The following is a 12,860-nucleotide window of genomic DNA, read 5'->3' on the forward strand; positions in this document are numbered from 1 at the left end:
GTGTATATTGGATTCTGTTAATATCCCTTGCTTTATTTACTTGTTCTCGCTCAATGAAGGCTTACTATTACTGTGATGAGTTAATCACCTCTTCTTATTTCATCTTCAGATATTAGAAGAAGAAGAAGAAGGTCAATGATGAAGAAGAGAAAAAAGAGATGTCGATAATTAGTATTACCTTTCTTTTGATTTATGGTATCCTTGGATTTTGTATCCTTGTTTGGAGGTCTTTTTTATTAATGAATTCATCGACTTAGCAAAAGAAAAAGAAAACATATCAAGAACTTGCATAATAAATACCTTAAAGAGGTCAAATAACATTGAGTGTAACAAGTATGAATTCTTGGGCAACCACAAGACTCCACCAATGTGACATATAGAGAAGCTAAAAGCTATCAGTTAAGAGATTGTTTTAGGAGTATTGGAACCTAGAAAGATGAATTTAATGGAAAAGTTACGCTGTTGGTTGTAATTGTCCTGGACATTGAACTACTAGGATTGGTCTCCCATGATTGGATCATGTCATCTATTTCAGATTCTTCATCACCACATTCTCCAATAACATTTCCACCTGAAGCTTTAATAAACTCTAGCTCCATTGCTACTTGTTTCATGGTGGGTCTTTTCTTTCCAATAAGATTCAAGCATCTTTTTGCTAGCAGAGCCACAACTATAATCTCCTGTTCTGGACCATCCTTTACTACCATTGGATCAAGAATGTTAAACAAGGAATTCTCCTGCATTGAATCCAAAAAATAAGATACCAAGCTTCTCACTGGCTCTGATTGTTCTACGGAGATAGGTTTTTGTCCTGTTAAAAGCTCAATAAGAACAACTCCAAAGCTATAAACATCACTCTTCTCTGTAAATTGACTTGATCGAAAATATTCGGGATCCATGTATCCAAAAGTTCCTTGGACCCGAGTGGTTAGATGTGTTTGTTCAAGTGCAACTGATCTTGAAGTTCCAAAATCTGAAACTTTTGCCCTATATTTACCATCCAAAAGTATGTTACTAGATTTGATGTCTCGGTGATAAATAGGAGCAGAAGCAGCTGAATGCAAATAGAACAAGGCGTTGGCAATTTCAATCGCAATTCGTAAACGCATTTCCCATGTCAATGACAATTCTTCAGTTTGGTTATGAATGAGATCGTATAATGTACCATTTGGGATGAACTCATACACCAATAGAGGAACTTCAGCTTCTAAACAACACCCTAAAAGCTTAACCACATTCCTGTGATTAATTTGAGATAAAATTATCACCTCATTAATGAACTGTTCAACCTTCTTTTCATCAAATTTCTTTCCTTCCACCATTTTGGATCTCTTAATAGCCACAATGCTTCCATCTATTAGCATTCCTTTATAAACAGTCCCTTGACCTCCTTGACCAAGAATTCGGTTCTCATTATAATAATCCGTTGCCTTTTCCATCTCTTTTGAGGTAAACAATTTAATTTTTTCAACATTACCTTCATTGCTAGACAAATGTTGTTGCAGTAACAAACCTCCATTCCTTTTGAAGTATTTCTGCCTCAGCATGATTTTTTGTTTTCTTTTGAGGGCTTTGTACATACTCCATGTTGCGAGTAATAGAAATAGTGTCCCAACACTAGTGCTGCAACCTATATAGATAAAAGAAAAATAGTTAATGGCTAAAATTGAAAATTAAAATACATTTTAAATAAAAAATGAGAAAACCTTATTACATCATCCATTGTTTTGATATTTAACTTTTACAAATTTCATGGTAAATAACTGTTACTGCATCCGCATTCAAAAGTAAATAAATTACTACTTGAATTAACATAATTCAATAACCATATTGATTCTACTTTAAAAACAAAAAGTGTAAACTCACCACGTACCTACAATAATGCTTTTCAAATTACGAGTGTTTTGAGTTTTTATTTTACGCTCGCAACGAAATCCCGTACTATTGTATTCATAATGAGGAGGGCAAGAGTCTGACCAGCAATAGTTGCTAGGGGTATTCAAGCAAAGCATGTTGCAGTACTTATAATTCTCACATTTCCCATCTGTCATTTATGAATTGGAAAAAAAGAGAGGCAATAATCATATAATTCAGTTAAAGTATTGAATGAAATTAATTCCTCTATTATTAAATGAATCAACTTAGTCCCTAAACTATTAAAAAGAATTAAATAAATTTAAATTATAACAACATTAACATTTACTATATAAAGCATTTACAAAACCATAAAAAAATTGACTTTCTTTTATTCATTTGATTCCTTTTTATGACACAGGGATTAAACTAATTCATTTAACAGCTTTCTAATTTCATGTTCCTTTTGTTCCTTAAAAAAAAAACGTTAACTCATACCTTTGCATGATCTTGAATAACTGATATCACTGATATCCCTCTTGCATGAACATAGATGGTTAACGCTCAACCTCGACCAACAATATTCACCATCGAATGTACAAGAAGTGTCCAAACTATCGTTCAAATAGCACTCTCCAGATATTAGTGTTCCCCATTGCAGTTGCGTTGGGACATGCGTCCTATGACTTAGATCAAAATCATCAGTTAAATCAAAGTCATAAGAAATCAAGGAAGCAAATCCGCATGATCTTTTCCTCCTATAATCACTTGAATCAACCATATCACTCATGTTTGCAAAGAATGAACTGAGACCCTTAGGAATAGTAAGAGGACAACCAACGATAGAGGAAGTCTTCTTATTAATCTTACAACTTGGTTGCAAACATCCGCCTATAAGATTATTTGTTTCGTTGCCGAAAATAGTAATCAAATTACCACAACCTAAAGACTTGAAGAAGTTGTCGGAATCTGAGTAGTAAAAGCGGGTGCCTGTTAGGTTGAGACTCATCCCATTGTGATGGTTCTTTCGACAGTTGGAGTAAGTTATTGGATGGCTGACCTTGACTGTGCCATACAAAAAATCAAACCCTAGTATTTGTAGATTCGTGCCATTTATATTTAATAAAGGCACTTCTTTCCCATTGGCAGTTTTGTTGCAAATTACTTTAAACGAGTTATTGGAATCATCTTGGGCCTTCATGCTAAAAGGGTAGTGAAAAGTAACATTCCCACAAGACTCTACCTTATAGGTGTGGAAGTTCATAGGTCCTAGTCCTGGTCTTCCGCATCCTGCAGGCTTAGCAAAAAGGAAGTAAATTGCAAAATCAATTTTTGTAGGAAATAAAAGTAATGTGTCATTCAAAAAACAAAAATATACCAACAAAAGTATTATATCATAGATATAGGAGCTTAGGTTCTATATCAAGTAACCTCATTCTTTACCTCTAATTATCAGAATAAATAAATATTTATAAAAAAAGTCATATGAAAAGTGTTACTCTAAGTAAAAATTTTAATTAAATTTGTGTGTTATTTGTGACATTAAATTCAATAAAGGGTTTCTTATTAATATAGATACCAGTACAAATCTTATGGTTGAATTTGATGTCATTCAATATTTTAATTAAAAATATTAATATTGATATTAATATACAAAATGAATGATACTCAATACTGATTTTAAACAATTAGCAAAATCTATACATTAACTGAATTAAAAGAAGAAAAATGAAAGCCAAGCAATTGAAGTGACAGCGCGTGACTGACCTCCGTCACCGCAATAGGTGGAATTCCAGCTGAGTACGGCGGGAACATGCCTTGTTCCAAAATTGATGCCATTGGGTAATGGGTAAGCACTACTGAATGAGTACACGCTAAAGATGAAAGCAGATGCGCATCTGTTGCTGTCAGGATACATGGCTGTCATGTTTACAGTATAGGAAGTGAAATTTCCAGCAATTCCAGTAAAGCAGCCAGATTCAGAAGCACCATGGTCACACCTTGGTTGAACGCAGCCGCCAAGTGAATCAGCTTCGTTACTTAAAACAGTTGCCAAATTTCCGCAACCTACTGACCCGAAAATATTTTTGTCACTTGAGAAGAAAAAGGGAGTGCCTGAGAGATTCACACTCACACTAGCCTCGCTTATACGTTCACAATTAATATAAGTAACCGGATTACTGATGAGAATGGCGTCTGAATATATGGAATCAAGCACCTCCAGATCGATGCCATTTACGTTTATGGATGGCCTTTTCCCATTACGGGTCGAATTGCAAGTTACTCTAAACCAAGAATGAGTATAGCAGCTGCTATCGATTCCAAAAGGCGATGGAATTGTAATATTCCCACATACTTCTTTACCACAGGCAGGTTCTTGAGATTCTGCTGCTTGTAAAATTGGGCATAACAGGAACAGGAAGAGGAGTAGAAGGATGAAGTAATCCGCTGACTGAAAACCCATTTGCGTTGTACGTTATTTTCTTTGAGGGAAATGAATAATGAAGATTTAGATTGGGTTAATGAAGAACTCATTAATAGATTTTAAAGGAAAAGGCAGAGTTAAAGTAGCACCACTAGTGTTCTTTTCTTTTTAAAATTAGCACCACTAGATGTGAAAATAAATTATAATTTTTAGATGTATATTCAGTAATATGATAGAAAAAAAGGTTTTTTTTTTTTAAGTTTATGTTTTTATATATACATAAGCTTTATATTTATTTGGAGTTCGTTCTCAAGAATATAGTCATCTTTATCCCCTCACATCAATTTCACGAGTCTCTTATCCATTCTTATTCGATCAATGTGAGAGCTATGACAAAATAAAAACATTCATATTAAATTTAGGAACAATCAAGTTCGAACTAATAACTTTCACCATGTTAAGATGAGACAAAAATGAAGAGTTTAAAAGTAAAGGTTTAAAAATTAAATAAATAATTTCCAGTACTTCTATCAAATTATACATTTTCATTTTAAAATATTATATAAATTACAAAAATACTATACTTTATAAATGAATAAACAAATGAAACTCCGAATATTAAAATTTTAATAATATACTGCACATGTTACAATGCAATTTCAAAAAAAAGAAATAGAAAAGGAAAAGGAAAAGAAATGTGACCGTTATAGTATAATATATAATTTATATTACAGACAAAGGTACTCATACTTTATAGTTCATCATTTTTAATGTTTGAGCCGTTTTTTATTGACTATAGTCGGCTAACACGATTTGGTCGATAACAAGTGGATATATTATGGATAAAGTATTGTAGAGTTCACTAAGTTGTGGTTTTTCTAGCAATTTGATTATAAAAAGTTACAACATACTTTTTTAATTGTTATTAAATTTTTTTCGATCACTTAATTATGAAAAGTTATAAAATGATTATCCAATTATTTAATTTTATTTTCTTCTTTTTTGTCACCAATTGGCTAACATAAAAATAGAAACACCCAAAAATTTAAGATAGTTAAGTGACCAAACAAAGACAAAATTGAATAGTTACGTGACCATTTTGTAACTTTTCAAAATTAGGTGAATAGAAAAAGAAAAACAAATTCCATAGTTGGGTGACAACTAATTTACTTTACCCATATATTTTATTATATTTATTATATTTCACATGTAAAAGAAACTTATCTGCTAGAGTCAGTTTTTACATCCTTCTAAGTTCCTTCTATTAGGGTATAAATAAGATATTGATGCTTACAAGATTACTCGAATTTGACTCGAAAAATTCAAATTTGATTCGATAATTATTAAGTTGAGCTCGAACTCCAATTGAGTCAAATTTGAGCTTTGTAATACTTGACTTGAACATTTCGCGAGCCTTAACAAGCTTTTCATATTTTTATATTATTAAGTTACGTTAATGCCCTTAATTATTTAGCTGAGCTTGAGTACAAAAATTGGTAAACGAACTTAATCAAGCTCGAGTTCAAATAACTCGATTATATCTCAAATGAACTCAAACTTAAAAGTAGATGTTCGATTGAACTCAAACCGAATATCAAATTCCAAATTTTAAATCAAGATTAATAATATTCAAGCTCGGCTTGATGACACCCCAACCCTCTACAAGCTAATCAGTATAGCAGTATCTGTCCCCATAAAATGTGCAATGCACCTCATTTGTTCTCATGACATTTTCTTTTCTAATTCAACATCCACTAGAAATTTCCAATGAAATCTGAAGTTTATTGACAATTTCCTCACAATCAAGCTGAAGTTTTCCAAATCAGAATCTTTTATGAAAAAATCAACACTCCTCATCACGTTTTTCAACCAGCCAGCTAACCGAGTATACATCATTATCAAGAACAATAAACAATATCAAAGTTGTTCCCACGATATTTGTGGACCTGCTGCTGTAATTTCATGTTAAACGTCCAATATTTCTTGGTTAAAGTAATAATTAAGTGTTGTGTAAATGACTAACTTCACGTGTGGGGTTTTATGATGGGAAACAACTCAGAAACCTCCTTTCAACTTAGTTTTTTTTTTTTTTAAATAATAATGCACTTTAGAATTATCTGGAAGACATCCAAGCAAAGCAAAACCTATTCCATGATCAATGCTTTTTCACTTGTTTGCCAACTTACCTTTTTAGCTTTTAGAGACAAACAAAACATGATTAATTGTTTCTCAAACTCGTCTAATTAAACACGGTTTTCGCGATATCATATATGATAACAAAGAAATTCTCCAATTTGATCCACTTTTGTACTTCCTTTCTATGTGAAAAACAATAGTCAATATATTAAATTTCACGAAACTCTGAAAAAATACCGCAAAAGTTTATCGATAAGTAAATTTTTTATAGCGAATTTTATATGGAAAATTCTAATTCAAGAGTTTGAGAAGTCATCGTTGGGCTTTTGGTAGTTAATAGGTTTTCAATGAGCGAAATTGAGTTTATTGAGATTTTTGGACTAAATTGCAAAGGAGATATTCTCCATGATAGCCAAAAAGTTGCTTCGTCCACCATGGATTGATAGCTAAAACTAGTGAGATATTAAGGGTTCTATTCCCGGTACATGGAATAGTTGTTTCTTTTCTTTGGATTAAGTAGTTGAAAATTTTGTATTTACCCTACAAGCATCATGGCTGCAACAATGTTTACATCTATCAAAACATTAAATTCTATACTTGATGAGTAGTAAACATTTGTATCAATTTTTAAGAAAAAATGTTTTTTTTTAATAAACAATTTATTCTAGGAGAGGTCCAATGAAGTTAAATTTACTAAATTACAAATTTGTTCAAGAATAAGATCTTTCAATAGATTTGAACCAAGGTTTATGTACTGCACCTTTGATAAACAACAAATGCAAGAAGGGACTGCGCCACTTAATTTGTTTTAGGCGTGTGAAATGTACTCTAGTTTCATCAAATGACACAAAGCTAGAGGAATATGACCATTAAAACTAGGGATAAAAGGATGGTGTTCTTCAAATTTTCAAAACCTTGAGGGATTGAACCTTGAAGTTGGTTATAATTAAGGTACAAAGTTTCCAAATTGGTTAATTGGTAAAAAGTAATGGGGGTATTGATTGACAAGTATATTCTTACAGAGTTTCAAGTAAGTCAAATTTCTCAAATATCCAATTTTTGAAAGGATAGATCTATTTATTTTGTTGCCCCAAAGAGTATTGGAGATTGGATAAATGACCCAAAGCAAAAGGGATTGGACCTGTTAACTGTTATGATTTTTGAAGCTGCAATTTGACTTACTCTTTTGGAAAATATCATCCCTTATTTTCAGGCAAATAAAATAATTAAAAAAAACAGGATTATGATTCAGTAGCAAATTTTTCTGCATTTTAAATTCATAAACTTGTTGTATAAAAAGATAGTTTGAAAATTCAATAAAATACAATGATTTCAACAAGTTCTTTAATACTTTCAGTTCTAGTTCACCTACATATTGGTATCAAGAGCTATTTTGTAACACCCCTTACCCGTATTCGACGCCGGAACAGGCTACGAGGTATTACTGGACTTAAACACAAACATTTATACAAAATCGAGTAACAAATTGGCTTCAACATTAAAACTTTTCATAAATACTCATAATGTCCCTAATACGAGCCCTCGAGGCCCTAAACGTACATTGGAGGTGGTTCGAGACTTAATCAAGAACTTTGGAACATTTGGAGAATTTTTGCTCAAAACAGGGGTCACACGCCCATGTGGCTTTGGACACGCCCGTGTGGGTAGGCCGTATGGTCACACACGCCCATGTCCTCAACCCGTGTAACTCTTTGTTTATGACATCATGCACCAAAAGAAGTCACACGACCAAATCACACCCCCTTGTGCTAGGCTGTGTGGCAAATTTAATTTCTCAAAAATAGGTGCAGACTTCACACACCCTAGACACACGCCCATGTCTCGGGGTCGTGTCCTTCACACGGCTAAGACACACGGCTGTTTCTCTGCCCGTGTGGCCAATTCGAAGGATTCTATTTTGCAGCAATTAAGGTACAGGGGGCACACGGCCGGACTACACACCCATGAGGCAGACCGTGTGTCACACACGGCCTAGACACACGCCATCTGTCTACCCGTGTGGACAAAAATAAGGCTATTTACCAAGCCATTTGATACCCTAAAACCCATGCACACTCATACCAATTCAAAGGCACATAACATAACATAATTAATCTAACAAACATCCATAATCAAGTCATCCATACATCATTTGCACACCAAATCCATCGTGCATATACATCACATACTTAGTAACTTAAACATGCAAGTTACCTCATTGATGAATAACATCATTATATGCGTACACCAAGAACCAATATTGGCCAACTTTTAATGGTTTTATACAAAATGAACATTCACCAAATTAAGCTAACATTTTTGGCCAAATCAATTATGACATACAGCAAAATGACCAAGTCTCCTATACATGCCATAACTCCAAATGTTTAAAACCATAAATATCCAAAAGATGATTTGATAGTGTGAGATGATCCTCCGACGAATCTCTCAATCCAAGTAGCTTGGTGACACTATAAAACAAGGGAAGAGAAAGGGGAGTAAGCTAAATAGCTTAGTAAGTTCATATGCAAAGAATGAGCATTATAAACACACATTCACCATACAATTAAAATTGTAACAATTTCATGGATACTACCAAAAACCTTATATTCATAACTTTACCAATTGTCCATCACATATCGAGCTCATACCTCAAGGGTTTCACATACATACCTGTGCCAACTCACAACATAATCACATGCATTCACACTTGGCTATTTCGCTGAACTACCCGTTGAACCACTTCGAATACTAAAGGATACTTGGAAGTCTTACACATAAGTGCCATACATATATGTAACCGAAGCTACCACATATCTCATAACACCTAGGAGCTTACTCTTAAGCTACTCACGAGCCTGCTCACACAAGCTTACGGTTGGGATGTAGCAACACAGTGCTGTTTACACAAGCTGACAGGTGTTCGCAACACATGCCGGACTACTAGCCACTGGTAGAATGAACTAGACCAGCACTTGGATCACATAATCACTTAAACACATGGTTTCCTAGTGACATGTCACTCGTATCCTATTTGATTCAAGGTTCAATCGAGATTTCACACTTGTCGAAACTTTGTCGAAACACATATCCAAATAGTTATTCACAATTCATATAATATTAAAGTATTTAAAACACAAGTATAACAATGCATTATTTACTTACAAACTTACCTCGGTCCAAAAATGACAAGTTATTTGATTTAGTCCACAACCTTGCCTTTTCCCTGGTCAAGGTTAATTCCTCGTCTTTCTTGATCTATAATACCAAATTTAACTCATTTAATTATTACATTGCTCAATTCAGTCCAAAAAATACCCTATGACAAAAATTTCATTTTTTACCCCTAACCTTTCAACCTTTTACACTTTAGTCTCTAGGCCTGTAAAATGAAATGTATCCATTTTCTTTAAAACCCAAGCCTAGCCGACACATACACATGCTCATAACAGCTCACATTTTTCATTAAATCACATTTTTCTATACATGTTTTATAACTTTTACAATTAGGTCCTTCTATGCATTTCCATAAAAAATCACACATCAAACTTTCATTTTATACCATTAAACATCAAAACACATGTATTTCATACATGGGTAAATTTTTAAACATGAACCCTACTTCAAAATAATGGTAGAATTAGGTAAATCAAGTTACGAGGATTTCAAAAATGTAAAGAACATTAAAAACGAGGCTAGGATGTACTTACAATCAAGCTTGAAAGTTTAAGAAACCCTAGCTATGGCTTCCTTTAAAATTCGGCTATAGTAGGAGGAAGAGGAACAAATTTTGACTTTATTTTCCCTTTTTATTTCTTTTGACCAATTGACTAAAATGCCCTTCACTTAAAAGTTTGATATTTTATCCATCCATGTCCATTTTTGTCCAAATTAATAGTGTAATGGTCTAATTACCACATAAGGACTTCTAATTTAAGAATGTATTACAATCAAACACCTTTATCAACTAGAACACACATTTTTCACTTATTGCAATTTAGTCCTATTAGTCAAATTAAGCATCCAATCAATAAAATTTTCTAACGAAATTTTCACACAATCTTTCAGTCACGCAATAGACCTTAAAACTTTATCTATATTCATTTTTCTACTTCAAATTTGTGGTTTCAAAACCACTGCTCCATTTAGGCCCTAAAATAAGCTGTTACAACTCTCTCCCCTTTAGGGATTTTCGACCCTGAAAATCTTACCAGGAAACAGGTTTGGGTATTGTTTTCTCATAGTTTCCTTAGGTTCCCACGTATCCTCTTCCATTCCATGTATTTGCCACAATACTTCCACTAAGGCTATATTTTTATTTCTCAACTGTTTTACCTCCTAAGCTAGGATCTTGATCATTTTTCTCCATAAGTCATATCTGGTCGAATTTCAACCTCTGTTGGAGAAATCACATGTGAAGGATCAGAACGATAACGTCGCAACATTGACACATGAAATACATTATGAATCCTTTCCAACTCTGCCAGTAAGGCTAACCAATATGCCACTGGCCCTATTCTTTCAATAACCTCATACGGTCTAATAAAATGCGGACTTAACTTGCCTTTATAGCTAAATCTCAAAATCTTCTTCCACGGAGACATTTTCAGTAATACTTTATCACCCACCTGAAATTCGATCTCTTTTCTTTTCAAATCTGCGTACGAATTTTGTCGATCTAAAACGGCTTTCAAACAATCTCAAATTACTTTCACTTTTTCTTTGGTTTCTCTAACCAAATCAACCCCGTGAAGCTGTTTCTTATTGAGCTCGGTCCAATACAAAGGAGTTTGAAATTTACGACCATACAATGCCTCATACAGTGCCATCTTTACCTCGACTGAAAGATGTTGTCGTAAGCAAATTCGACCAAAGGTAGATGTTTCTCCCGATTACCTTCGGATTCTAGAACACAACATCTGAGCATATCTTTGAGAATCTTAATTACTCTTTCGGACTGACCGTCAGTTTGCAGATGAAACGCAGTGCTAAAGTTCAACTTTGTGCCCAAACCTTCTTGCAACTTTTTCCAAAACCTAGAAGTAAACCTCGGATCTCTATCCAAAATAATAGAAATAGGCACTCTGTGTAATCTCACAATCTCAGCAATGTACAACTCAGCTAGCTTATTAAGTGAGTAATTGGTACGTACCGGAATGAAATGAGTCGATTTCTTCAATCAATCAACAACGACCTATACGACATCTTTCTTTTTAGGAGTCAAAGGCAAACCCGATACGAAATCCATCGTAATCTTATCCCATTTCCACTCAGGAACCATCACTGGCTGAAGTAATCCCGAAAGCACTTGATGCTCTGCTTTCACTTGCTGACAAATTAAACATTTGGACAAAAATTTAGAAATATCTCGTTTCATACTTGGTAGCCAATACAATTTCTTCAGATCATTACACATTTTCGGACTACCCGAATTAACTGACAAATAACCACTGTGTGCCTCATGTAAAATTTTTTTTAATCAACTAAGCATCTTTCGATACACATACTCTTTCACAGAACATCAAACAATCATCCGAACCAACCCGAAAGTCTGAATCACTATCTACTTCACACTGAGCTCTTTTGGCTTGCAATTTACTATCATTTTTCTGAGCTTCTCAAATCTGCTGAAGAAATAAAGATCTAGCTCTCAACTTAGCCAAAATTGAACCATGATCACATAAAGTCAATCTTGTATTCATAGCTCTCAAAGCAAACAAGGACTTTCTGCTCAAAGCACTGACGACTACATTTGCCTTTCTCGGGTGATAATCAATCATCAACTCATAATCTTTTAACAATATGAGCCATCTTCGTTGTCACAAGTTCAAATCCTTTTGAGTCATCAAATACTTCAAACTCTTATTATCGATAAAGATACAACATTTCTCACTGTACAAATGATGTCGCCAAATCTTGAAAGCAAAGACAATGACAGCCAATTCTAAGTCATGAGTCAGATAATTCTTCTCATGCGGTTTCAACTGTCTCGAGGCATAAGCTATTACTTTGCCCTCTTGCATCAATACACATCCAAGAACATTCAAAGATACATCACTATAAATCACAAAATCTTTTCCAGACTCACGTTGCACTAATATCTGTGCCTCAGTCAATAATGCTTTCAATTTCTCAAAACTTTGTTGACACTTGTCGATTCATTCAAACTTAACATCTTTTTGCAACAACTTGGTCATAGGAGTAGCAATTATCAAAAATCCCTTAACAAAGCGTCTATAATACCCAGCTAAGCCTAGAAAGCTTCTAACCTCGGATAGTTCCTCAACGGTTTCCAATCAACAATTGCTGAGATCTTACTCAGATCAAACCGAATACCATCACTCGAAATGATGTGTCCCAAAAATCCAACTTCTCGAAGCCAAAATTCACTTTTATTGAACTTAGTAAACAATTTCCTCCCTCTCAAAATTTGTAATACTGTTCT

General features: G+C 33.9%; 1 protein-coding gene across 1 annotated transcript; it reads right to left on the minus strand.

The window, feature by feature from the left end:
- Positions 1 to 290: 290 nt before the first annotated feature.
- On the minus strand, positions 291 to 4,412 carry LOC108459280 (wall-associated receptor kinase-like 5). The gene is made up of 4 exons (XM_017758623.2): positions 3,622 to 4,412; positions 2,353 to 3,144; positions 1,874 to 2,044; positions 291 to 1,630 (listed from the first exon to the last, which is right to left on the minus strand). Exons 1-4 carry the CDS (start codon positions 4,316 to 4,318, stop codon positions 429 to 431), a joined length of 2,862 nt encoding a protein of 953 aa, XP_017614112.2. The 5' UTR covers positions 4,319 to 4,412; the 3' UTR covers positions 291 to 428.
- Between the last annotated feature and the right edge of the window lie 8,448 nt (positions 4,413 to 12,860).

The sequence above is a fragment of the Gossypium arboreum genome, chromosome 9, assembly GCF_025698485.1.
Source record: "Gossypium arboreum isolate Shixiya-1 chromosome 9, ASM2569848v2, whole genome shotgun sequence".
NCBI classification, from domain to species: domain Eukaryota; kingdom Viridiplantae; phylum Streptophyta; class Magnoliopsida; order Malvales; family Malvaceae; genus Gossypium; species Gossypium arboreum.

Excerpts from the sequence above, each read along its gene's own strand:
- LOC108459280 (XM_017758623.2), bottom strand. The coding sequence starts at position 4,318 with ATGGGTTTTCAGTCAGCGGATTACTTCATCCTTCTACTCCTCTTCCTG. Across the intron at positions 3,145-3,621 it reads CACCTATTGCGGTGACGGAG|GATGCGGAAGACCAGGACTA; the intron begins GTCAGTCACGCG and ends CTAAGCCTGCAG. Across the intron at positions 1,631-1,873 it reads TTTGAAAAGCATTATTGTAG|GTTGCAGCACTAGTGTTGGG; the intron begins GTACGTGGTGAG and ends TTATCTATATAG.